This window comes from Rhipicephalus microplus, chromosome X (assembly GCF_043290135.1).
Source record: "Rhipicephalus microplus isolate Deutch F79 chromosome X, USDA_Rmic, whole genome shotgun sequence".
NCBI lineage: Eukaryota > Metazoa > Arthropoda > Arachnida > Ixodida > Ixodidae > Rhipicephalus > Rhipicephalus microplus.
This window is the reverse complement of record NC_134710.1, coordinates 425560879-425587880: the sequence shown is the minus strand read 5'-3', so window position 1 is coordinate 425587880 and position 27002 is coordinate 425560879. Positions and strand designations below refer to the sequence as shown.

The following is a 27002-nucleotide window of genomic DNA, read 5'->3' as shown; positions in this document are numbered from 1 at the left end:
TTAGGCAGCATGCTTTTTATCAACTTGTAAAGACGCACTAATGTGAGTACAATGAGAATGAACACGGAGTTTCGGTTTATTGACCTTTTCGCAGGCTCGTAACTACCGTGGTTGCCAGGGCGCACCGCCGCGCTTCAAAGCGGATGTGCTCCCAAGAAACTTCCGGCCTCCACATAGGCAAGCATCGGCGTGCACTCGTAGAAGATTATTCTCGCCCGCATGTTGCTTTAGTCGTGCGGGTGTCTTTGTTTTTGTCGTGGCAACATGTTCTCGGCGGCTAAAACATCGCCTGTGACACCATCATGACGTGGTTCATGCTGTTGTGTGCCAGGCTGCAGCTTATGGCCGGGAACAAACTTCCTTTCGGTAGTGCGCACTTGCAGGTTCCCTACGGCCACGCAGCGAAGAAATGCATGGATCGCAGCTGTGCGTCGGGACAAGTGGCAGTGCACGAACAGTTTGCTTGTTTGTTCTGCTCACTTTGTATAAGGTGAGAACCATTTTTATGAAGATCGTTGTAGTTTGTTACCGTTGGCGCGCCTGAACGTTGTCGGCAACCGTAACGTCCCCATTTGCCCAGTTCTTTGTCGCTCTTGGCAGCAGAGCCTCAAAAAATCACTTTTAATTTATAGTTGTGTGGCGTAGTATAGTGGCACCTGTTGTTATGCTCACTTAGTGCTAAACAGAAACGTCCTTTCTTGTCGTTTTCGAGACCAGCTTTCCCGCAATAGACAGTTCAAAATTTGTTCGCCAAAGTTGAGCCGTTTTCGTAATTATTTCACCTTTGCGCGACTACCTGGCCCTAGTTCAGGAGTTCCATGCTGCTTTTGGGATCACGTGGCCAGTCCCATACGCGTCTACCTTCTTTCAGAGGGCGCGGAATCGGATACCGCCAGAGTGTCATTTAATTCCGTCGGACGTTTAGAACCCACGGTGGTCCAAGTGAGCCTGCGCTATGGCATGTCTTGCAGCACAGGCTAAGCCCTGCAAACACTTATTGCATTGAACGGAACGCTTGACCAGGCACAATGCCTTGCTGTATGTTTACTAACCCTTTCTGCTGTCCCAACTCGAGGTCCGCACAATTGACGACAGGCAACCAGTCACGCAAATCGCTATAACTTCATTAGTATTGATCTGCTTCAGAATGTTAAAAAAAGGAACTGAACGTAGGCTTGAGTGCAGGGCTTAACTTACCAGGCTGTGTTTGCTACTCACAATAAAACGTAATAAAAGTGCCCCAGACGAAACGGCCTTGTCCAGATTACTTTCTTATTCACGTGTAATGCGTCCAATGCCTGGAAAATTTCCCACTTAATTGCTGACACATGCCTTAAACGATAACCTACTTCTATCAAAGCACCCTTAGTGCTAACACTGCCAAGTGTGCGATAAATAAGAACATCTGTTATGTGAGTGCCCACCGTACGTGTTACAATGGAAGACACAGGCTTTATTGCTAGCAGGAATCGGATTGAAAACACAACGTGAAAGTTATATTTTGTGCACAGTGTCCAATGAGATAATGTCAACATATGTTGCAATAGGAGTTATACGCTTTATTAGGATCACTGCACTGCACACTGTACTGAAAAAACCATTGTTTTGCAAGGTTACTAGGTATAAACATTCCTTCATACTGCCCCCATCATGTACTTCATCACGTTTTTTTTCTTCCTTTCCTCCCTGAGCAAAGTAGCAGGCTAGAGCATAATAAAGCAGGCCAACGTCTTAACTTCAGAATAAAGTTTTTCTCTCTCTGCCATTGTCTTGAACTTTAGACGAGAAACTAAACTAAATGTGGATAGCGAGTGAGTTCACTTGTAGAATTTCTTGCAGCTAGACATGTATCTATGGAATTCGTTTACTTTTAAATACTGGTTTCATTTGAAATGACGCTGTGCTCTTTTTTTTATTGGTCAGCCCTCATGTGAACCGACTCATCCATACTTCATACCATCTGTCTTCTCTTATAGTGCTGCAGGAAATGTTACCGAGAAAATGGCCAAGTTTAAACGCGCTGAACGAAAAGAAGCACTAAAGCAAGCATGCACACATGCTGCATATGCTCTTGGGCAAAGCAAATGTATCATAGACCAGTGGCATACACTTCTGAGATAGATGCAAGTGATATAGCACCAGATGCTTGCCCCCCTGTCTCTCCTGGAAACTCAAATGTCTGCATACACAAACTGACCTCGGAATGGAAGTTGTGTCACACTTCATCAAAGAAAATGAGGCACTGAGATACCGCTTGACTATCAGGATCTGACTGCAGCAAAGAAAAAAAAATGTTAAGCTTAAGAACCAACAGGCAAACCTTTCATTCATAACAAAAAATATAGTTATGCAGACATCGAAAACTGTAAAGTTTATTACAGGCTTTCTGTCGGCAGGCATGTTCTCAGCATTTTCGCGGTTAGTGCTGTCAACATGGCAACAGTGTGCTACGTTCCTGGATCCAGAAACGCAATTATTCCCGGTCGTCATATGGTTACGCTTACGCCTCCTAACGCAAGACCTGGCATGCAGATTCAGTATTTCGAACAGCATTGTCAGTGACATCTTTCATACGTCGAACAAATCGGCCAGCAGCATTTCGCGACGTTCTGTTTTTTGGTCCGACAGAAATGATAGACTGCACAGAAATATTTATACAGTGGCCTATGGTGATGACTGCGAGGAGCCGAACCTACTCGAACTATAAGCACCACAATACAGGGAAGCACTGGCTGTTATAACACCTTCAGAAGCCATGTCAAACGCTTGGGGACGAAGGGCATCATACAATCAAATCACTTTGCGTAGCAGCCTTCTAAAAAAATTCAAGGAAGGGTCGTTTCCCTGGTTGATCGAGGATTCCGCTGCCAAGAAATGTTTGCTACACGAGGGGTGACACTGATGAGGCCATCAATAAGCAAAAGTCGTGCTCAGCTAGCAGGCGCTGAGAAGACGTCTCAAAACTTTCACGCGTTCCCATAAACGTCGAAAGAGCTATCCAAAGATTGAAAGTCTTTAGGATTTTCCAAACTGTGCTGCCTCTGAATTTTGTAAAAATAACGTCAAGAGCTTCGCAACTATTGACAAAGTGGTGATTGTATGCAGTGCATTAGTTAATCCGCAAACACCAATCATAAAGATTCGTAATCGCCAGCGGCTAAAGAACCCCAAGTGGTCTAAATTTCCGGAGCCCTCCACTACGGCGTCTCTCATAATCTTATGGTGGTTTTGGGACGTTAAACCCCACATATATAGATTCGTAATCGTTCTGATAGTTCATAGCTGCTACGTGGTATGAAATTGAATTATTCTGTGCCATATACTGAAGACTCCGTGCTTTGGAAGTTTTTTTTTTTCAAACTTGGGCATTTCAGGGTGGACATAGAGTGCCTGTAGGAGTTAATTGTTAATGATACTTTCTTATGAGGAAGCGTTGCATTTACCGGAGCTTATTTCTTGTGAATTTCCCATTCTACAAAATTCGTCGTTTAGTTCTGCATTATAAAACGGTGGAATGTTTCGTTAATTTCATTTCCTGTAAAAATGTGTTGATTGTTGCTGACACTCCTGTTTTCCCATCCTTTCAATTCTCATCACTTGCTGCTCATTCACCCTGTTCATATGGCTGTTGATGAGTGCTGCTGTAAACTCATACTAGTGTACTTTTGCGCGGAGCAGTAGCTAGTAAATCCCCTTCTCAGCTTTTCCTTCATCTTCTTGAAGGGAAAAAAGGGACCTATTACTGGTGGTATTTTCAATACTACAAAATGTTAGATGAAATGGTATCCGTATTAACACGAAAACATGTAACACAGTACATTTTAGATGTCTCGAAGGTTTGTAGGTGCAACCTCATACATATACTAGCACAAATAGTGAAACACATAAAACTTGTATCTAATTATATCACAAGCTCAAATCCGGTTATACTAAGCACAAGCATATTTTACGGGGTTGCTCCCGCTAACGGAGGTGCGCTCCTTGGTACCGATAATTGTCAGCTTTGAAAATGCCCTTGGAATGCAGAAGATGCCTCTAGAAAATCTGATCTTATTTGCATAATATAATTGTTATAAAGTTTCCCAGCAAGTGCTTATCGAATTTATACCAAATCATAAACCTTTGATTTTTAGGAAAAGAAACAACGCGATAGCAAATTATCATGTGCTGGTGTGCATTATGCTTGCATAGTGATTACAAATGACATTTACTGTACACTTCTCGTGCTGCAATAACTGGCTTCGAAACAAATAAGTTGGAGAACAATGATATAAAAATTTTCACTTTGGAACAGATGTTTCGAAAAAACATTTTAGACACAGTGCAGCACACAGCATCATTTAGGCATCAATGCATTGAGAATTTCACGCATACATTTGCTTGGAAAAACAGCGCTAGACTTTGGAGTAACAAAAAATAGTAAATGAAATATTTTCTGCAATGAGTGATGTCATGCCGATTGCTTATGAATAAAATATAACATATACACTTTTTTCAGGCATAAAAGTTTCACCAGAAGATGAAAAGAAAATAACAAGAACAACGTATTATTGAATTCAGGAACAGCGCAACCTACAAGTAGTTACTTCGTAACTACGGAAGAGGAAAAACAAGGACAGAAAAGAGCGCTGACTTTCAACAAAGATTTAATATTGGAGTGAAGTACATATATAGGCGAAAATTGAGAAAAAATGAGCATTCGTAGAAGGGTGCAGGAACAACTGCGATACACTGTCAGCAAAACTTTGTCTCCCGTTGAAAGGGCTGAGAAAACAAATGCATATGTAACTTAAAAAAGATCGAGATACGCAATCTCCTTTTTCAACAATGCAACCGATGGGCAACTTGCACATTTACCGTCAAACTTGTTTATTTGATAAGCTTCAATTATCTCACGCGTGGCCTGCGAGTTGTGCTTGCTTAATACCTCACAACGCTCAAAAACTGGCACTCAAAAACTCTTCCGTAGTTACGAAGTAACTACTTGTAGGTTGCGCTGTTCCTGAATTCTGTTATGTCCTACCAACTTGCCCAAGTTTCCACGCTTCATAACGTATTATTACGCTAAACCTCAAGCACAAAAAGGTGGCAGTCTCACGAAAAATCTACGTAGCATCCAATCTCAAAGCCATCAGTTAGTGCATGCATGAAAAACATTATTTCAAGTAAAGTAATTACTGTGCGAAATGAATGGAAAAATGAATGATTACTTTCAAGCTGCAGAGAACCAACTCGCTTGAGCCACAACACGATGGGTGGTACCAAACAATAGGTTGCAATTGAATGCACTTTAAAGTCTGTCGAAAAAAAGTAATGTCTACTTAGTCTTTAGGATTAATTTGTACTATCACTGCCGACTAAGTCCTTCAGATCACAACAGGATGTTGCAAAAAAGGGAGATTTTTCAACTGAACATGTTTTTGTATGGGGGTTCATTGCCATGTGGAAATCCTAAAAGTTATTCCAGCACTTGAGAGGAACAGTGACAAAAACATTGTGTTTACTCATCATGAGTGCAACCATTACTTACAACAATAGGTTCATGCCCAGTGCTGAGGTGTACGTTGAAGTAATAAACACTTCAGGTGAAATGTTGCCTGACAGACTGTGCATTCGACAATGTTTCCTGATTTGGTGTCATTGCAGTGACACGTTTCCTTTGTACGTTTAACCTGTTTGAAGATACGCATTGACTGCAAGCTGACATTGCACTACTGAAAGAAAAATTCCGCATTAACTTTAGTACGTGTCAAAGAGATCTCGTCAAAAGCTCTGACTTCTGTCGTCAGCGAGGATTGCGTGAAAAACACAAAATACGCTTGACGCAGCCCTGTGAGCACCATTTGGGTCTGCACTTGCATACAGTATGCATGATTATGCTTGAGTTGTAGTTTTTCATTTATGTACACCAGTGTGGTACCACTCTTCGTCAGCGAAGCATCTTTCATTGAAGCTGGACATTTTAACCCGATCACTCATTGCCCAAAGCATTTACACGACACAATAAAATCTGGAGATGCCCCAATAAATGGCATGTTAGCTGCCACAACGAGCCCACATTCTCTAACATTGAAGCCCGTGTGTTTTGGTGACTCCTGGTCTTTTAATGACTGCTTGGATTTTTTCTCCATTTCGGAGCCCCATCTCAAGTTGGCAACTTGAGGTGTTTTATATAGCCCATTATTTCAGCGGCAAGGCTCGTAGCTCCAGTGCTGCATACTGCCACACGATACAGTAAAGAGGTAGTAATCCTGCCTTGACGTTCTTTAAGCCATCTCGGCGATATTGCCTGATCACGAGTTGCTACCTCAATTTCACAACAGCGATTAGCTGTCAGCTGCACTTTTCTTGCCGTCTCCTAGTCCCTGTTCTTGTAAAGGTCCTAGTCACTGTTCTTGTAGATCAGTTGGTGCCTTGCTGAACGTGCAGCGCCCTGAGCAGTCGTCACGGGGGCAGAGTCGGTCTGGGAGGGATCACAAGAGCAACGTGTTCGGTGCAGTCGCCTGCAAAACAGCCTTTGAATCAGTGCCCCTAGTTGTGACGCCATCCAGGACGATTCTTTGCAGCAGGGAAACACTGGTGGGATTTTCAGCGGTTAGATCACAATTTAGGTTTGTCGCTTGTGCACTAATAGCAATCAGTTGGAGTTGCTTGCCTGCATTCTGCAAAAAGCTGGACACTTGCTCATTTGTGAAATTCTGTATTGTGCGGTGATTCATTTCATTTTCAGCAACTTGATGTGGTTCATGACCTATTTTCGGCTAGAACTGTTTGTTGTCGGAGACTGGTGCTGCCTACAAAAAGTTGAATGCTCAGTTACTAGTCTGAAAGCCTTGTAAGTGACAGAATAAAATTAAAGCTTTCTTTGCCTCTCTTTGATGCCTCAATCAATTTACAGGCAACGTGGGTAGGAGAGGGGTTGGTCAGGCCATACTGCCCATTTGCCTCTACACTAAATAACAGTGCAGCCACGTGTGTGCAGCATTTCCCAAGGCTGAAATCTTCATTGAAATGAGCTTTAAGCATAATTAAGTTTATGGTCCATGGGAAGCAACGTGGCAAAAACAAAATAAGAAGAATTCTATGCGACAGAACACTAGTGAATAGAACCACACGATAGTTCTCACCCAAAAGCGATTAATTTAGCATGAGTGTGTTGTTTTCACGAAGTCAAAATATGGACACCAACCGAGCCATTGTGGCATGGTTTGCCGAAACTGCTCCCACTCGTCGCGCCCACTTAATTGCGCAGCTGTTCGGAGGCTGTTCGGTTGCTGAGTCACTTCTGGACGTTAAAGGTCCGCATTCGGATCGTACTGCTTGAACAACATTTTCACACACGCGTGGCAATTATTTGTGTGCTATCGTGACTTTTACAAAATTCACGAAATGTTAAATTCCGCATCAGTCCTTTGTAGTAGGACTACTCACAGAGATACAATAAAACAGCAGTTGGGGCATCGTGGCACTGCAATTCGCCTTTTGAATCGTCTGCTTACCCGGCCATGCAAGTGCAATGAGCACTTTCAACAGTTCCGCTCTCCTTTACGACGCACCTTGCTTGGTACTGCCTAAAGAGTGTTTGACTGGTCTCAACCGTCGCCGCGACGAGAACAACGCCGTCACCATCGTCACCGCCCTTTGCTGCCTTGAAGGACTTCAGTGTTTTAACTTTGCTACTTATGAACATGTTGTAAGCCTCTCCCATCTTGCGAAACTAAAACTGTTCCCTCGTGTAAAAGCAGACTCCTTCTATGAGGTACACATAAATATCTGCAGCTGTCACGGCGGGACAGATTCTCTAGGCCTGACGTGAAGGCAACCATGCAACGTCGTCGTCAAACGGATCCGGCAGTTCGTCACCTCCAAACGAAAGCGTCGTCTGGTTTCGGCCTTGCGCCTCGGCCTCAAAGAAGGAAGGGAAATAGGGGGAAAAGAAAGGCAGGGAGGTTAACCAGCCTATAGGCAGCCGGTTTGCTACCCTGCGCATGGGAGAGGGATGGGGAGATGAAAGAGAGCAGAGAGGGAAGAGAGAAACAGCACATTCGGCAGCACACGCTCGCACACTCAGTCATAGTCAAGTCTTGTCTTTCGCGGTGTATGACATTGCTGTTACAGTCGCTTGTTCAAGTCGGTGTCGCTTAGGAATTTCAAAAGATCTTTCGTCGCCTTCTGTTGCAATGTCTTCTCTCGGGCACTTGACAGAATAGTGTCCACAAACATTTGGCTGTTGTCGATGTGCGCAAAAGCGGACGCCAGTGACTGTCTCTGGATTTCATACAACGGACCGTCACACAAGATGTGGTGTAGCGTCTCTTCGCAATGACAGGCATCGCAGAGAGCGTTGTCGGCCATTCCTATGACAAAGGAATAGGATTTTGTAAATGCCACTCCTAGCCATAAGCGATGAAGAACGGTGGCTTCTCTTCGGTCGAGTCCAGTGGGCATGCGGAGAGCCATCAAAGAGGACAGGTGGTGTTGACGATTCGTATCGATGCTTGGGGGGCACCATAGTGAAAACGTGATTTCACGTGCAATTCGTCGATGATTACTGGCAGCGTCGGTCCTCGAAAGTAATATGGCTTTTTCTCGTGCTCCTTCAAGGGCTGCCCGCGCGGCAGTATCGGCATGTTCGTTCCCTATGATGCCGCAGTGACTTGGCAGCCATTGAAGCGTCACATGATGACCTTTCTCGTGTGAAGTGTGGAGAAGGCATCTAATTTCGAAAACAAGCTGTTCGTATGGCCCACGACGCAGTGCTGAGAGCACTGATTGTAGGGCAGCCCTTGAGTCGCTGAAAATCGACCATTGTTGCGGTGGTTCCCGATTGACTACACAAAGTGCAGCGCGCAAAGCATCTGGTTCCACTGCTGTAGATGCCAATGCAATGATCAGTCCTAAAGCTGATGGTAACACCTCTTGCTGGGATAACTACTGCCCCTGACGAACACTGGTGGTTCGTGGAACCATCGGTGCATACATGTATGCTGTCTGATATTTCTCATGCAAAAGAAGAAAAGACAGTTGTTTCAGCATGGGCGGAAAGCTCAGATTTCCTCAGGATCCCTGGTACACTAAGATGCACTGTGGGTCGAATAAGACACCAAGGTGGTATGGATGGTTTAGATGCAGAAGTGAAGCCTGAGGGAAGTTTATCGTTGTATTTCACAATCATTTTGGTGAACGATGCTTGGCGCCTCTCTGAAGGCAACAGTGCAAGGTGATCGCAGGGGCACGTGCGAAGTGTCTGATGTGCGTTCCCAGGATTTATACAACAATGTGAGTTTGTATTGGATAGTCACCAGCAATTCCAAGTGTTGCTTCCGTTGACGTACACCTGGGCAGACCGAGGCACACTCTCAGTGCTTGGGCTTGTACTGCCTGTAGAACACGAATATTGGTCTTGCAGGTATTGCTAAGCACGGGCAAGCTATATCTGAGGAAACCGAGAAACATGGCCCTGTAGAGCTCCATCATTGCGTTTACTGACATCCCCCCCGTCTTTCCTGCCAGGAACTTGAACAGTTGGGAAAAAGCGGTCAGGCGCTTCTTCATATAGGCCACATGCGGACTCCAACAGAGGTCCCTATAAATAATGGCGCCCAGAAACCGGTGGGTTTTGGCGTAAGAAATCGGTCGCCCGCAGATTGAGATGACATAAGGGGTCATTGCTTTGCGAGTGAAGGCCACCAGCGTGCATTTTTCTGGTGATATGCTGAGACCTTGTTTGAACAAGTAGTTGGCAATTATAGTTGCTGCTTTTTGAAGCCGGGAACGTATCTGAGGACGTGTGACTGCCGATGTGCAGACACAGATGTCGTCTGCGTATATTGAGATTTTAATGGTGCTTGGCAAGTATTCAGCAAGGCCAATTAGTGTAAGATTGAATAGCGTCGGGCTAATAACTCCGCCGTAAGGAACACCCCTGGAAGTATAGCTTCGCGTAGTTGGGCCATCTTCTGTTGACACAAAGAATGTTCTTGCAGCCAGGTAACTCGAAATCCACCGAAAGACTCGACCACCAAGGCCAACCACCGTGAGAGCACACAAAATGGCTTCATGTAGTACATTATCATAAGCGCCTTTCACATCTAGAAACAAAGCTGCAGATAGTCGCTTACGGGATCTTTCGTGCTGAACGTACGAAACTAGATCAACGACATTCTCAATAGAAGAGCGGTCGCGTCGGAAACCAGCCATTGAATTTGGATAAATCTTGTAGTGTTCAAGATACCACTCCAGGCGGCCTAGTATCATCCGTTCCATTATCTTCCCAACGCAGCTGGCCAGTGCTATTGGGCGGTATGAGGTGAGTTCGAGTGGGGATTTGCCCTGCTTCAAGATGGGTAACAATCGGCTTACCTTCCAGTCATCAGGAACATTGCCATCCTGCCACGAGATGTTGTAGAGGCTGAACAGTTCTCTCCAAGCACCTTCCCCAAGGTTGCACAAGGCTCGGTACGGAATACCATCTGGGCCCGGAAAAGTTGAACGCCTGCAGAGTGCTAGTGCCGCCTCGAGCTCCTCCATTGTAAAGAGGAAGTCCATGTGGTAGTCACGGAAACGGGGGACGTCATCTCTCACGGGAGAATCTGGACGAGTGACTTGGTTGGCGATCTGCGCAAAGAAATCTTCTGCGACATTGATGTCTTGCCTCCTTTGAAATAGCGCGAGCGCTTTGAATGGAAAGCGCTGCTCCGTAGGGTGACGCAGACCTCGCACCGTTTTCCAAATGTGTGAGAGTTGCTTGCGAGGGTCTAGTGACTGGCAAAACGTTGTCCATTGTTCCGACGCTAATCTATCCATGCAACGCCGAATCTTCTTTTGCATTCTCCTGGCTGCCCTAAGATCGTGAATTGATTTTGTACGACGATACCGACGCTCTGCACGGCGTTGCAGTGCTCGGAGTCGCTCCAACTCTATATCAAAGTCGTTTCGTGTGGAAGATATCGTCACCGTGCGAGTGGCGTTTAGCATTGTGCTCCTGATTGTTTCCTCTAACCCAGATCGTAGGCCATCGCTGCAAGCGTCTTCCATGTCAGATTTGAAGTTGGTCCATTAGACTGCTCGAATGATCGTCCGTGGACCATAACTAGACAAGCCTTTGATGTTAAGGAAGATTGGAATGTGATCACTTCCTCGTGTCTCATCATCTGGAAACCACTTGACGTATCTCGCGAGGGAGTTGGTACAAAGGCAAGGTCGAGACAGCTGCCGTATGTCACCCCTCGAAGAAACGTGGGGTTGCCATCGTTAAGAAGAGTAAGGCCATAGTAGTAGGCGATGTTTGCTAACCTACGCTCTCTTGCATTTGTCCGCGTACTGCCCCATGCGTGATTGTGCGCATTGTATTCACCTATGAGGACCCAAGGTGCAGGACACACTCTCAAAATATCCGCTAATCTCCTGGAATTGAGATTATTCGACGGCGATATATAAACGCCTATGAGAGCAAACATGAGTTTGTTCTTTTTCACAGTGATGCAGACATACTGATTGTCATCGTGAGGTCTCGGCCTCAAGCTTCCTGAAGTAGCTACTCGGCCTAGTTTGGCACTACAAGCGTGCCATCATGGTATCCAACGAAAACAAACACAGAGACAAGCCTACAAGCCGCGAAAAATCTCCGTGCCGCCGCATCGCACAGCGTAAAACGTGGCAGAAAGTCCCCCACCGGAAGCTGCGGGGGCCAACACGCCTGCCAACCAGTGTATGTGTATGCGTTTCAGTGGCGGTGGAACCTATACACGAATTGTATAGAGGTATAGCAGACTGAGGAGATAAAATTATACTAACGGATGGGATATGCCAACAGACCTGCAGTGACATGAACGACAAAGCTGCCGTGTTTGAAATTTCAGGGGCTTTCATAGAACCACCACGAACCCCATAGAGCCACTGCATGTCAAAGCCTAAAGTTTCGGACGCTTAAACTCTTCGAAGTTGCAACTTAATAATCGATATGCATGTTTCTACAGAAGCCACCGACGCTTGCTTCCACAGCGTTGTGGATTTGAAAAGGTAGCTTTAGCGCAATGGTGAATCGCTGTGCGGTGAAGCATACCAAAAATCTGGAGCTGTGCTGGCAAACGGTGGGGTTCTGGGCGGCGGTTCAGCAGCTTCAATTTCGCATTTTTTTTAAATTTTTAAAAATTGCACATTCTACTACTTTTCGGCACGAACACCCATCAGCCATACTTCCTTTTTATAGATAACATTGTAGCATGCGGCCTGCTGGAAGCGGGTTATCTCAGCATAGAAAACATACACACGCTGGCAGTGCAGCCGCTTCTTATTGTTATAAACGTGATATTGTTAAAACCGGTATCGTTGGGAGTGACCTCGACTAATATCGCTTTGTTTTTCAATACCAGTGCTAGGTGCTTTACGTACTTCCACTAAGCCGACAATCACAGGATTTTAACGGTGGTCCCATCGATGGAAATGATGTAAGCTACACTATTACCAGAGAGTTGCCAAATCACAAGCGCGTTTAGGCATCGTCGCATATTTTCGGGCACGTGCTGGCTGGGATGCCTAAGCAAGCGAAATAAGCGTTGAAAATAGAAACGTAGCCACAAATGGTGCTACTTCCTCGGTCGGGCTCATAGCTGAATTTCAGTCGTGATCTGGTTACTTCGTCGTTCTTTTTATTTTGCTTTTTGCTGGGCACGTGGAGGGGTGGGGGAAACGTGCCAGCACGCGCGAGTTTGCCATTTCCAGATAGGCGGAGGGGGGCATCTTGTTTCGCCGAGTCACTTGTAGACTTTCGCAGTCGCTCGTCACGCTTTTTCTTATTTGCATCTTTCCAGCATACATAGTTACTTTCGGGATCGTCACGTTCAAAAATAGTGCTTTTGTCGTTGGCTATGAGACTGAATTGTTGTGTGTGTTATTCAAACGTAAGAGGGGGGTATCAATAGGTAGAGTTTTTCATGATAAATTTGAAAAAGTAAACACGTGCTGTCGTTAGTACTGGCGCAAATCTCTCGCTGTACAAAATAAGTAAATTGATTTTGTTCCCACTCTCCTTCGTACTTGAGTGACATTTCGTGTTACAATTATCCATACCTTTAAGAATGAAATACATTAAATATCAGCTTCTTTTGGGCTCCTTAACGGAAGTCGCGCTGCTTTGTTTTTTTTTTTGGGGGGGGGGGGTGCCTTTTTTCGTGACGATTGTTTGCTCAGTACCATGCAGCTCACAACAGTTTTTCCAAGCTTCTTCGAAGGCACTCTCGCTGCTCGACGCTCTCGGTGGAATTCCCATCATACTTCTAAATCAAGCCGAGGTAAATTCATCGGGATCCGTCATCCACACTTAGTAGCCCAGCTGCGATAGCGAAGCTGGATGAAGGGTGAGGCAAAGCTTTGTGATTGAGAGGGAAGTCTAGAGTAGTGAGTTTAGGCTGGCAGAGAGAGGGTATACGTGGAGAGGCTGAAGCAGGGTAAAGAGGAAGAGGGCAAGGAGTTGGTGTGGAGGAAAGAACCGGCTGATAACCATTTTAAATAAGCTGAGGCTCTAGCATTCAGGAATGGTCCCCTCGCATAATACATTCGTTGTGGAATGTTTTATTTGACCAAACTAAACAGTGATGCTGCCAAGAGCTCCGCTGTGTTTGCGACGTCAAGTCAGCTAGTTCAAGCGCCCCGCCGCGGTGTTCTATTGGAAGCTACTCGGCTACTGACCCACAGGTCGTGGTATCTAATCCCGGCTGGGGCGGCTGCATTTTAGATGGAGGCGAAGATGCTGTAGACACGTGTGCTCAGATTTAGGTGCACGTTAAAGAAGCCCAGGTTATGGTAATTTCCTGAGCCTTTACTGGGGTCTCTGTCATAATCATAGATGGTGGATTTGGGACGTTAAACGACACATATCGAAGTCAGTTCAAGCTGCGCCTTTTTACAGGAAAAGCTGTATATCGCTGGGAGAAAGAAAAGAAAACGTTCGGCATCGGTGTGACGAGCGGTCTCCATTGGCTGTTGTACAATCACGTCTTTTGAAGAGGCAGCGCACAGAAGGATGCAAAAACACGCACATATGAAGGACGTTAACACGATCGCCGTGTTCGCGTCCTTCATGTGTGCGTGTCATTGTATCCTTTTGTGCGCTGCTTGTTCAAAAGATCATGGCTCACCAACTTGCCCATCAATACATATTAAGCAGTGACGTCATTCTCCCTGTCGTCCCGACGTTGTCCATCTTGTCGCAGCCGTTGCACCGATCACGTGCGCATCACGTTTTCCTGAAACCTTCCACATGTTTATGGCACGTACAACTCAGAGAGCTCGCATTCGCAGGGCCGATTGTCCACTCCGGTTACAAATGCAGGCCGGGGAGGCCGAGTACAGACAGAAACAGAGTACCGATGATCCGGCAGCCTTCCAAGCCATGCTAAATCGCGAAACGGAGTGTAAGCGCTACTGGTGGGCGGATACTGCAAACCACGCCGGGAAGTTAGCTCCCGATGTCCAACGCGTGCAGCAACGTTGCGGTGTCATGTGGTGATTCTTGGAGCGCCTCGGCCGGGGCCAACAGCCGCTCTCGGTGGGAGTTCGGCTTGGGCTGCTTCGCCTGTCACCGCCTGTGGTGAGAGAACATTCGCTGGGATTAACGCCCCGTGAACAGCCTACACCCACACCAACTAGCCCAAATTCCTGCACTGCTCCAGCACCTTCAGTGGCACCGCCAAGCACACTATACTAAATTTCGTGCTCTTCTGTGCACAGGTTGGTGCAAAATATTGTTATGCAAATTGTTTTAAGATGAGGTATGCATGCCTTGGGGTTTCGCTAAGCCTTTTGTGGTGTATTTATTAAATCTCGAATTGTTAAATATGAAGGGTGATGAATAAAACCTAGGACCTATCAGCGATTTTTCTCGAAAGATCTTAAACACTTCTCCAGAAATTAAGGCTTTACATAAAATCTGAATTTCAATTTGGAATGCAGAGTGTCCAAACACACCTGTCTCTCATCCAGAATACACTTGAGTGACCTGAAGACCGTAAAAAAAGAGCGAAAAGTGTGCCACAGTACTGAATGTGGTTCAAGAGCGAGTTGAAAAATTAATCAGTAAGATGGTGGGAGACCTAAAGGAATATCCAAGTGATCCTCCACTCCCAAGATTTTAAAAAAAGTTCGGACTTGATAAATTTATAACTTATATTTCAACTTATAATGTGAACTTTATTAAAGAGTGCATCCTAATCGAAGAGGGTATCCAGCTGAGGTGAACTGAGATTGACCTATGCCCTTCGTGGGCCATGGAAAAAGTGTTGAATGCATGTATTGTGCATGTTCGCAGAGACAGCAGCCAGCTCTAATTCTGTCATGTCTTATCCGATTCTCCTCGTCATTCGGCAGGCTCTTAAAACCCCCTGTTCTGTCTTGGTTTTGACGAAGTTGTCAATTTAAACTCGCGAATGAAGGTCACAGCGTACAATGTGAGGCTTATTGTTGCTCAAAAGTACTCAATTTAAGAATGGCCGCAAGGCCTAACTTGTTTTCAGCAAATGACTCATTCGACCTAAGATTATGTGCTTTTTGCTATAAACTGTGCAGTAATCACTGTCCAAGTAGGCGATTTCATTTATGATCAGCGTACAATCGTACCATACAGCAGTTCTTCATTAGGGCTCCATATGATTTCTTATTTTTTGCAGTGTAGGCTATCAGCTCACAGTAGCCAGCTTTAGTGGCAATATTGTCTGCAGCTGTCATCCTTTGAGAAATACAAGCCGGAATCAAGATGGTTATCATTCATCCTGCCATGAAGTCATGAAAGTGCTTGAATATTCTTCGCAAAAACACCCTTTGCAGGCATCATGTTAGGTGACGAGTCACATTAATTTCTTGGACGAAGAGCACATTTGTACAAGACACCACTTCATGTGAACTGCTTAATGAGTGGATGGTCAAAAGCTTCTCACTAGTTACGAAGGCCCGAACCTTGATTTGCCATCCTCATCATTACCGGCCGCATCATCAACAAAGTGTGCAAGCTACGTAAACACCTTACAGAGGCACACTGGGTACTGTGTTAATATGCAAAATGATGGTGATTGTTGTAGTGGGTACCTAGCTAGTGTACCTAGAGTAGGCACCCCATGAAAGTTTACTGAACGCTCTATGGAAGGCCACTCCTCCAGCTTATGCGGCGATGGTGCTACATCGTCCACATAAGCCTGACAGGTTTAGCCCGCTTGTTCTTCTGCGAGTGATGTTTTATGATAATTTTTTGTACCACAGTTTGACATTTTGTCACTTCAACAAAGTGTACGATACAAAGAGACCTCTTAAGGGCCTATATGTTGTTGATGTCACCGTAGCTCACTGCCTGCTGTTACACAGTTGGTTCGAGCCTGCTGCTTTTTGTTGAACCCACCTGAAAAGTCCTATGCTGTGTGTGACTGTAGAGGACTGGTTAACTACGAAAATATTACACAGTCAAAGTGAACACATAATTCTAAAATTAAGATAGAATTTTACAGCCTGTGTTTACAGTTTTATAAAGTGATGAATATTCTGGTATTGATCATTATCACTAGCATAACACCTGCTGTAGGCCTTGCCTCACGAATTTTTTGAAACTACAAGTTATGATGTGTTCTACTTTGCGTGGAGGGGTTTGCTTGTTAATAAAAATAGTTCAGAAGGAAACATGTTCCGTTCAAATCGGTAGGTGTAAAAGTTACTGCCAACAATGACATGAAAAAAAAAATTTGCTTTAGTGTAAAGATGCTCCAAGAGGAATATCTTACAAAGTTTTTGATGCTGTGAAAGCCTAAAAAAACCCTGCAGTTTTCTGTTTCTTTTTTTTTTGCCTTTGTCTTGCTCCTATTTTGTTTTTCTGAAGAGAGCCAGGAAACTGCACTGAAAATTCCATTAGACATTAGATTGCAGAACATACCGTGATGTAACACCAAGCCTCCTCACCCTTCCCTTCCCCTCAGGTGTCGATGTCACACTTAACAGTTTTTATTTTATATGATAAAATGTATTTTTCATCTACATATAGCAAATAAACTTGTTCAAAATCTAGTTTATCTCAAGACTCATTTATATTGCTTTGCCTAACACCCACCAATACTCAAAGCAAGGATACTACCAGATGAATTGGTCCCACATATAAAACTGCCTGATTGATTCATACGTGGGGTTTAACTTCCCAAAACCACCATGTGATTATGAGAGATGCCGTAGTGAAGGGCTCCAGAAATGTCGACCACCTGGGGTTCTTTCATCATCATCATCATCATCATCATCATCATCATCATCATCATCATCATCATCAGCCTGACTACGTCCACTGCAGAAAAAGGCCTCTCGCAAGTTCCACCATTCAACCCGGTCCTGAGCTTGCTGCTGCCAATCTATAACCCCAAACTTTTTAATCTCATCTGCCCACCTAACCTTCTGTCTTCTCTTAACCTGCTTGCCTACTCTAGGAATCCAGTTCATCATCATCATCATCATCATTAGCCTGACTACGTCCACTGCAGGACAAAGGCCTCTCCCTTGTTCCGTCAGTTAACCCGGTCCTGTGCTTGCTGCTGCCAATTTATACCCGCAAACTTCTTAATCTCATCTGCCCACCTAACCTTCTGTCTCCCCCTAACCCGCTTCCCTTCTCTGGGAATCCAGTTAGTTACGCTTAATGGCCAGCGGTTGTCCTGTCTAAGTGCTACATGCCCGGCCCATGTTCATTTGCTCTTCTTGATTTCAACTATGATATCTTTAACCCCGGTTTGTTGCCTAACTCCCTCTGCTCTCTTATTTTGTCTTGAGATTACATTGGTCATTTTCTTTTCTATTGCTATCTACGTCGTCCTCTATTGAGGCTAAACCCTCTTTGTAAGTCTCCAGCTTTCTCCTTCATTGCTAAGTACCGGCAAGATACAGCTGTTATATACCTTCCTCTTGAGGGATAGTGGCAATCTACCTGTCATAATTTGAGAGTGCTTGCCAAATATGCTCACCCCCAATCTTATTCTTCTAGTTACTTCAGTCTCGTGGTTCAGCTCCATGGTTATTACCTGTCTTAAGTAGACATAGTCTTTTACAACTTCAAGTGCACTATTACCTATCTCAAAGCGCTGTTTTCTTCCGAGGTTGTTGTGCATTACTTTCGTTTTCTGCACATTAATTGTAAGACATACTTTTCTGCTCTCCTTGTCTAACTCTGTAATCATGAGTTGCAGTTCGTCCCCTGAGTTACTCAGCAATGCAATGTCATTGGCGAAGCCCTTGTTACTAAGGTACTCTCCATTAACTCTTATGCCTAACCGTTCCCATTCTAAGCCTCTGAAAACCTCCTGTAAGCACGTGGTAAATAGCATTAAGGAGATTGTAGCCCCTGGCTTTACACCCTTTTTGATTAGTAATCTGTTGCTTTCTTTATGAAGCACTATGTAGCAGTGGATCCTCCGTAGATTTCTTCCAGGATGTTTATATATGCTTAATCGACGCCCTGATTCTGCAGTATCTGCATGACTGCTGATATTTCTAATGAATCAAACGCATTCTCGTAATCCATGAAGGCTATGTATAGTGGTTGGCTATATTTTGAGCATTTCTCAATTACCTGATTGATAGTATGAATGGGGTCGATTGTTGAGTAGCCTGTTCTTTAACGTGCACCCAAATCTCAGCACACGGGCCTACAACATTTCCGCCTCCAACGGAAATGCAGCCGCCGCAGCAGGGATTTAATCCCGCGACCTGCAGGTCAGCAGCCGAGTACATTAGCCACTAGACCACTGCGGCGGGGCCCATAAAAATGTCTCAGTTATTTAGCATTCACAACAGTAACTACAGCTTGGGGTTTAAAAAAAGACAAAGTACACGACTATGCATGTGAAGATACGTTAGCTGACTTTAGAGTCGCTGAAAAGTAAGTTTTGTCTTTTGAGACGTAGGACAACTATTGACAATATCTATTGAAACATGGGACAACTTATATGAACAATTTCTTCCGTAAATTTATCAATGTATGTGAATCTAGCAGTATAAATGAGACATAGGAAAGCTTTGTTTCTTTATTAAAATGTGCTTAGCTTAATGCTTATCATTTTTTCTGGTAAGGGCTTTCAAGAAAGGAAGGAAGTCATAGATTACTTGCAGTTTATCTACAAATGTTTCATTAAAAATTCTTTCATATCCCATAGTTTTTAGGAAAAAAAAACTTGAGCAGCATTTCAGCACTGAAGCAACGTAGATATGACTAAGTGCATGAACTCAGCTGAAAATGTGTAGGTTAGAATCTTTAGCACCGGTTTACAGTTATCACAAGTGCACACTCAATATATGCCACATGCAAACGTGGACACATGAGATATGTGCCGCAAGTTCATTCACGTCTGCTTTCTTTTCTGCAGCTGTGCATCTTTTCAGTTGTTAGTTGGCATTTGTGGCACCTTTATTTTTTTCTGGTGTCCACGTTTGCATGCTTTATATCTTAACAAGAATACAAACTAGCTCAGCTCTGTTATTGTTGTGCTAAGGCTGACTTTGCTCTCCTGAAACAATATTGTTCAATTCATTACAGCTAAAACAAATACGTAACATCTGAAAGCATTCTTAATGCGATGATTTGATATGTGGGGTTTGACGTCCCAAAACCACGATATTATTATGAGGGACGCCGTAGTGCAGGGCTCCGGAAATTTTGACCACCTGGGATTCTTTAACGTGCACCCAAATCTCAGCATACGGGCCTACAACATTTCCGCCTCCATTGGAAATGCAGCCGCCGCCGCCGGGATTTGGTCCCCCATCCTGCGGGTCAGCAGCCGAGTACCTTAGCCACCAGACCACCGCGGCGGGGCAATCTTAATGCGCACTGACTGTTCATTATGCCATGATAAATATAGAGCACCTTGTTATCGGTGTAAGATAAAATGCCCTTTAAAAAGCATGATAAGAGTAATGCATAGTTCCACTCCCCCCCCCCCCTCTTCATATAATTATGTATCTTAAGTACCATTGCGCTCAGTACGAGCTACACCCCACGTGCGCTTGGCCGTGCGCACTGCAATGCTGTACTGTACCACCGATCATTTCATAATTTCGAGTTATCGGGAGAGAGTTTGGCTGCTTGTGTGAATGCACATCGCCTTTATTTACTTTCACGCTCGCCGTCGTTTGGCTCTGCGGTGATATCAGGTTCAAAAATGATAACTGCCGTCCTGAAGACCAAATTTTGTGCTCGACAAGCCGAACTTCACAAAACACGTGATATATAGCCATGCTCTTTCTGTTTGCTTCGTTTTCTTCAATGGGGAACACCAGACTAATGCGCCGCTTGCCGTATCACTGGAAGTGGCTGTGTCTAGCGCAAATTGTGAAACACTGGAAAGCTTCATCACATTGGAAAATGTCCCGAGTGCCTAACAGTGAGCGCCTGTGGATATTTAAATTGTCCCAGAATCAGTACAATCATAGCAGGGATGATGGGGAGGTCTAATAAGACCGTAAATCGCATAATCCAAGCTTAAAATAAAGAAGGCCGCATCACCGACGCTCCACATAAACGGCACCCTCGTGCAACGACTGCTGCTGAGGACGCCGACATCCGCGACGCCGCGAAGGCAAGCCCCTTCAGTACTGCCAGAAAGATCGGGGCGGCCGCTGAGAAAAAAAAAACGACGGCTAGCAGAAGGTAAACTGAAGAGCCACGCTACGGCCCTGATGCCGCGCCTCTTCTTGCCTAACAGGTCTTCGCAAAAGAACACGGCTCCTGGAACACGGACGACTGGAAAACAGTACTTTTTTTTGACGAGTCCACGTTCACCACACGCCGAGACCAAAAGCAACGTGTGTGGCACCCTGTCAGTGCTCGCAAGGACCCCCTCTACGTGCAAGAAGTAGCATCGAGCGGACGCACAGCTGTGTATGTTTTGGGCGCTCTGTCCCGTGATGGGCTTGGTGTTTTGCACCACATTGAGGGACACCTAACATTGGTAGAGTACGGCGACATCCTCGATTATAGGGAGTTTTAAAATAACGTTTGCAGGCACTGTGGGCGTTGCGGGCATATCGGGCACCATATATGAGTTTGAGTTTTGGAATAACGTTTGCCCCTCCTAGGAAACAATCTAGGGACTTTAGCTGCCCCGCAAACTCAAATGGACGGGAGCTACAGATGGTCTCGATACCGGCAATTGCGGGCCGCACACGCCACCCGCCATTTCGGATTTTCTGCAGGTGGGCCGCAAACGCGGACGGCTGCTCACGTTTACGAAACATGCGCAGTGGCAGCGACCGCACCGCAAGGATTTGCGGTGCACCATTCTAAAACTTTGTTATGTCATGGTACTTTACGCATTGGACGGGCCTTTTCCTGACGAGAACTTCTTGTTTCAGCAAGACTTATCACAAGTTCCCACTGCAAACGTTGTTGAAGAGCTCCTGAACATGCGAGGGGTGCGGTGCCTGAAGTGCGTCCCCAGAGGGGCAGACTTCAACATCATTGAGGCCGTACGGGGCAGAATGAAGGTCAGGCTGTGTAAAACAGGGTTGCACAGTTCATACGCCGATGAGCTATGGAGCACTGTCAAAGAAGATTCGATGCGCTTCGAAAATGAACGCACTTTCATTGACAATCTGTAAGTGTCACTACCAGCCAGATTTGCCCCTCCACGGTGGTCTAGTGGCTAAGGTACTCGGCTGCTGACCCGCAGGTCGTGGGGTGAAATCCCGGCTGCGGCGGCTGCATTTCCTATGGAGGCCGAAATGTTGTAGGCCCGTGTACTCAGATTTGGGTGCACGTTAAAGAACGGTCGAAATTTCCGGAGCCTTCCACTACGGCGTCTCTCATAATCATGTAGTGGTTTTAGGACGTTAAACGCCACAAATCAATCAATTACCATCGAGATTGGAGGATGTGACTGTCATGCATGACCTGCTACTAAGGCGCGGCGACCGCTTCCTCTGCTTTCCTTTTCCTTTAGTAGCGTTCTTGCATCGTAATACTATCAGCGCCGACGCTTCATTGATTCATCAGCAGCCGTTCAGCACTGGGTCCGCAGCCAAGCATCATGGACGAAGTTACTGGCTGGAATAGCAATTCCCATGTACTTGCCTCTTATGTTAAACATCTTAGTGTAACTTCATTTTGTTTTACTTTTGTGCACAATTCTACTTTTTTACAGTACTTGTGGTATTATTCTGCTTCTAATTTCCTTAACGGTGAGAAATTGACTTTCCTTCGCCATTTCAAGCAAAACCTAATGAATATTAGACAAGAATAAAAAAGTAAAACCAGCACAGCTTCTGTTGTCACTTAAATATCATTTACCTTTTTTTAATTCTGGCAGTGTTTTGCTCTCTTTTGACCACACAATTATTATGGAAAGCCAAAGGCATTAACAGCACAGTTCTGCTCAAAAAAATTCTGCTCAGTTCAAAATTAGTCAACATTTTTGTGAAAAATTACTATTGCATTCATATAACTGATTACCTACTTTGGAAACAAATGGTAATTTTTAATAACATATGGTAATAGCTTACTGAAGCAACTTCAATGATCTTTTGGCCTGCATCAAGGAGCTGTTATACGTGAAACAGCACATCTTTAAAGAAGTATTGAGCCTTTATTAAACAATATTGTATTAGCAATATACTTAGTATATTAAGCTAGCCTGATGAAAAACTAGAAATAGTATGCAGTTGAATAGGAAATCTAATATGGAGGCAAATACCAGAAAGTTTACATGTAAAAGAGACTCCAGGTGGTGTTGGTTTTGGGTTAAAAAAAATATGTGCTGTCATTGGTTTGTAGTTAAGAAATATCTCCTGTTGGGCAAGTAATAATTGCATCTGAATAAACCATGTACTTTTCTGTTATATGAGTGTAAATGAAAAACAAACGCTTTTTTTGGGCGGGGGGGGGGGGCATGGGATTGTGCATTGTTATATTGCCATTAGTGAACCTTGCACAATTCATTAAGAAGAGTGTATGCTGAAAAACCATGACTTATGTGATTCTTTCGGCTATGTGAGTTCACGTGGTATGTGCATCCGTCATCTGTGTAATTCCTCGACGTTTAGAGGCAGTTGTGGAGAGGTGCATATTTAGATATTTCTTACAGCAAACATGTTCCCACCATCGTGTATCAGATTGGACATTGCAGGACTTTACAAAATTTGGGTACATTCTCCATGCACATAATTTCATGAATCGCCGTCTGCCAATTGTTCCCCAGGCACTCGGGGTTTTTTTTTTCTTTCTTCTTCTGCCCGCGTTGCTAAGCTTGGTAAATGTCCTTCGTTTCACAGTATGCCCTGTTTTGATTTCGTAGGGTAAATGTGAGGAAATAAAATTGCATTGAGCGACAACTTGCAGTGGGCAGGGACCAAACTTGCAACCTTCGAATAGCACGCCCTATACTCTACCAACTGAGCTACCACGGCGGCCATCTCCCCGTCCACTTAATTAGGTACATGTAAACTAAATGTTGGAGCATGGCCAGTAGCAATGACGGTGAGTGTGGAACATTTTTTTTTTCGTCTGTTTAGTGCCACGTAGTCGGTGAGCTTATTATGAGTTGGCAGCTGACCAATAATTTCTTTATACTACCTGTCAGTACGAGACCCTCTCTATGAATGCGGGAAATAAGTACATTAAAGTGCTTGTTTTCTTTGTTAGACACGATAATAATGAGATTTAACTGACTATCATGCCACTTGGCATGATTTTTTATTAGATATCATTGTGTCTAACAAAAAAATGAGCCCTTAAATGTACTTCTTTCGTTTGGCATGATGTACTTCTATCCTTTTTTTTTCGTTTCGACACTACAATCCTGATGGTAGATCTATTAATGTTACTACTTGGTTATGGATGCCTCATTCATTGTGAGGAATGCATTGCACGCCGATATGTAAGGTGTTCTATGACATTTATTTCAAAGTCATAGCACCGAATAACACTAAAATATGTCATCTGAAAAGCTGGAAAATGAGTGCTTCCTGCCTTTTGCAAAATGAGGTGTACTTACCACAAGCAGCTTAGAAGTTTGTAATGACGCTATTCACAAAACATATATATTTTTTTCTATTCCTATAACATCAAGTTTAATTGCAAGGGCATCGAGCCGAGTTGTGATGAATGAAAAAGATATTCACGAATCGTCTCATTTCTTTTTTTCGTCGTATTTGAATAAGATTGCACTCATACGCGAGCAAAATTAAGTCTTAGGGTTTCTTGTGTCATGGCAAACATGCGATCTCAGGATAAATATCACACCAAAAGAGCATGCACACGCTCCCGGATTTACATTTATGAAAATTTAACTTCGCTAAAAACCAGACACGATAACGAAGTAGACAGGACGATCGCAGAGTCACTTCTTTATGTTGTCTCGTCTTTAGCGCAGTTTAATTTTCCCAAATGTCTTAGAAACTAGCCCCCCATCATACGCTTCCCGGATTTACGCTGTGCACCACTTCGTCCATCGCAACACAATCCGCGCATACACCACGGCGTCCATCGTAAAACGATCCGCGTATACATTTCCAGCAGTCGCGAAAACATTTGGCAGCAGAAAACCCGAACATTCCGGAACATGGACGACTCAATATGTACGGAGTGGGGCTTCGTATATTCGAGGCTTCAAACACACGATCGCACGCTAAAAGGGGATGCATTACACACTCCCGGATGAATGTTGAACACCACTGCGTCCATCAGAAAACGATCTGCACAATCGCGCGTAACACATGTCAGCGAAAAACCCAAATTTCTACGGCGTACGGCTTCAACCAGCTTCGCAAAATCACTCTAAGCCACCATAACCACTCAGCGAGCACTGCCATTTTGCTTGAAAAGAAACAAAACTAAACAAAAAACCAAAAGCTTGTTTATAACACGTGACCACCAATAGCGGTGCCGCAATTTTCCCACACATCTCTTGGGATATGATACGGAAACACGCCTCCCGGGTTTAAGGCCAGCAAAGAGGGCGCAGCGGTATTAGGGATAGGTGGGGACATGACAGACAGTGCTATAAGCGCCGGTTTTCACACCCTCTCACATCGTTGCTCGGCAGCACACCGGGCTCGGCAAGCAGTTAACTGGCAGGCGCTTAGTCGTGCACCCTATGCGGGAGACGGAAAGAAGCGTCTTCTCTTTACTCTTTTATTCTTCCTCTAGTAAAACTAATAAAAGACATATGATATAACGAGATGTATATTCTTACTACGCCCACCCGCGCCCGCGTAATCTACGCCTCCCGTGTCCCGCAGTAGGCTGCAGGGCAACGTCCACCACACGCCGCATTGCGGCCGCGCCGCCAAGGAGCAGGACATGTTGCTTCAGTTTGGTGGCGCCATCTAGTTTTGCTTAGTAAAGTAGCTGCGGAAAACGATCTCTACATCGTTTCCTTTAGCGGGAGACGGTTAACTTTTTTTTAGCGTGAGCAGTCAATCAGACATAGCATAAAATCATATAGAAAAGGGTCCTTTTTTTTTTCTGCGCACGCCACTTGTCTGGTGACGCCGCTATAAGACATGTCACCAGCGCTCACGTGTTCTGTTGCCTTTCGGTGCACGTGCACGTGATGTGGCTTAATAGAATTTCCACTAAAAAGAAAGGAGAATGCGGTATATTCACTAAGAATATCTACCCGCCAGGAGTCCGTAAGTAGGCTCTGTCGCAGCTTGTCGGAGGGGCCACAGTCTCTCTCAAGATGGGTAGCAATGACACCCCCAGATTCGCTTTCTGTGTCTGAGCGGCAGCTTTCTAATGGTGTACCATGCATGATACGGGCTAGCGTCTGCGCAGCATCACGTGGCGTGGGCATCCGGCGGTGCGCACCTGATCCTAGCAACGGAGCCCGCGATGCTTCCGGTGTTGTATGCACTGGCCAAAGGCTTTGTTCTTACGTGTACTCTCGCACGCAGTCACTCAATGTCGTACTGTCCCGTCGTCGATCAACAACACTGAAGAGAGACGGCACCGGAGCCCGAATGGCGACGAGTTCTGCAGCGAGATCGACTCCGCCACTGGAGTGTAGGCCCGACGCTTGCCCTAAGCCAGAGTCTGCACCATCGGAGAAGACGCGCAGTCTGAGACATCTTGTTGTCAAGGCGAAAGAGGCAGAGGCCATGCCGACCAATGCAGCGATGGGTATGGCAAAGAGCTTTTATCAAATTTAATTCTCAACGAACATGCTCTATACAGTTCATCTCTTATATACTCGAGGAAGCGAATGCTATATACAGAGATAAATCGCTACTATCCTGGTGCTAATAACTATATTTCCACAATTGTGTCAATATTTTCTGTATTTTGGATGCGACATTTTAAAAAACATTCGAGAGCTTAAAAAGGAATAGTTTCTAGCTGAGGCTATTTCAGACAGGCCGTAGTGCACACTAGTGAGATACTTGCATTTGTTTTACTTTATACTTTGCGACGATAGCGTACTTGCGCACGGGAGAGAGTGGCGTCTATTACTTGTACTTGAAACGCTAAGCGTCGTCTGCGTGGGAATAAAAAGCTGACTACGCCTAGCCACTACTTCCACAGTGATACGAAGCGTGTGCCAAACCGGATTGCTTCACGTACAATGCAGAAATGTACATATGTGCAGAACTGCATTCTGGGAATTCCTCCATCCGAGGAAAATTTACCGGCTGGTATGTATGGCAACACTTTCTAAGTAAGTTACAAACTATGCGTGAGAAGGCGATTGTTCAGAGTATACGGACAAGTTATGGCCACTCTGAAAGCGCCGCTCGCGGAAAGGGCCCGCTCAGTGAGGTATGTGAAAAAGCGACCACCTAAAACGTATTTTCAAGCAATCTGCGCCTACCTACTCTACAGAAAAGGAAAGCAAGTCTTTTAGGGTGAAAAGCTTGTGTTAGCGTATTTATGCTCAGTAGACTTTGTTGTCTCATCGATATACCGACTTCATCATGAGTTTCTCTACGCCGCCTGAGAACTAAGGGCAAAGCCGAAATTGGTGTAGCGGGGTTTGAAGAATGGCTTGAACAAC

At 44.9% G+C, this 27002-nt stretch overlaps 1 protein-coding gene across 1 annotated transcript in view; it reads left to right on the top strand.

The window, feature by feature from the left end:
* Window positions 1-217: 217 nt before the first annotated feature.
* Window positions 218-27002, top strand: part of LOC142777441 (uncharacterized) — a 28260-nt gene continuing 1475 nt past the window's right edge. The window contains exons 1-2 of the mRNA XM_075881858.1: window positions 218-490; window positions 25906-26131. Of these exons, the coding sequence (XP_075737973.1) occupies window positions 410-490; window positions 25906-26131 (307 nt within the window). The 5' untranslated portion in view covers window positions 218-409. The remainder of the gene's footprint in view (window positions 491-25905; window positions 26132-27002) is intronic.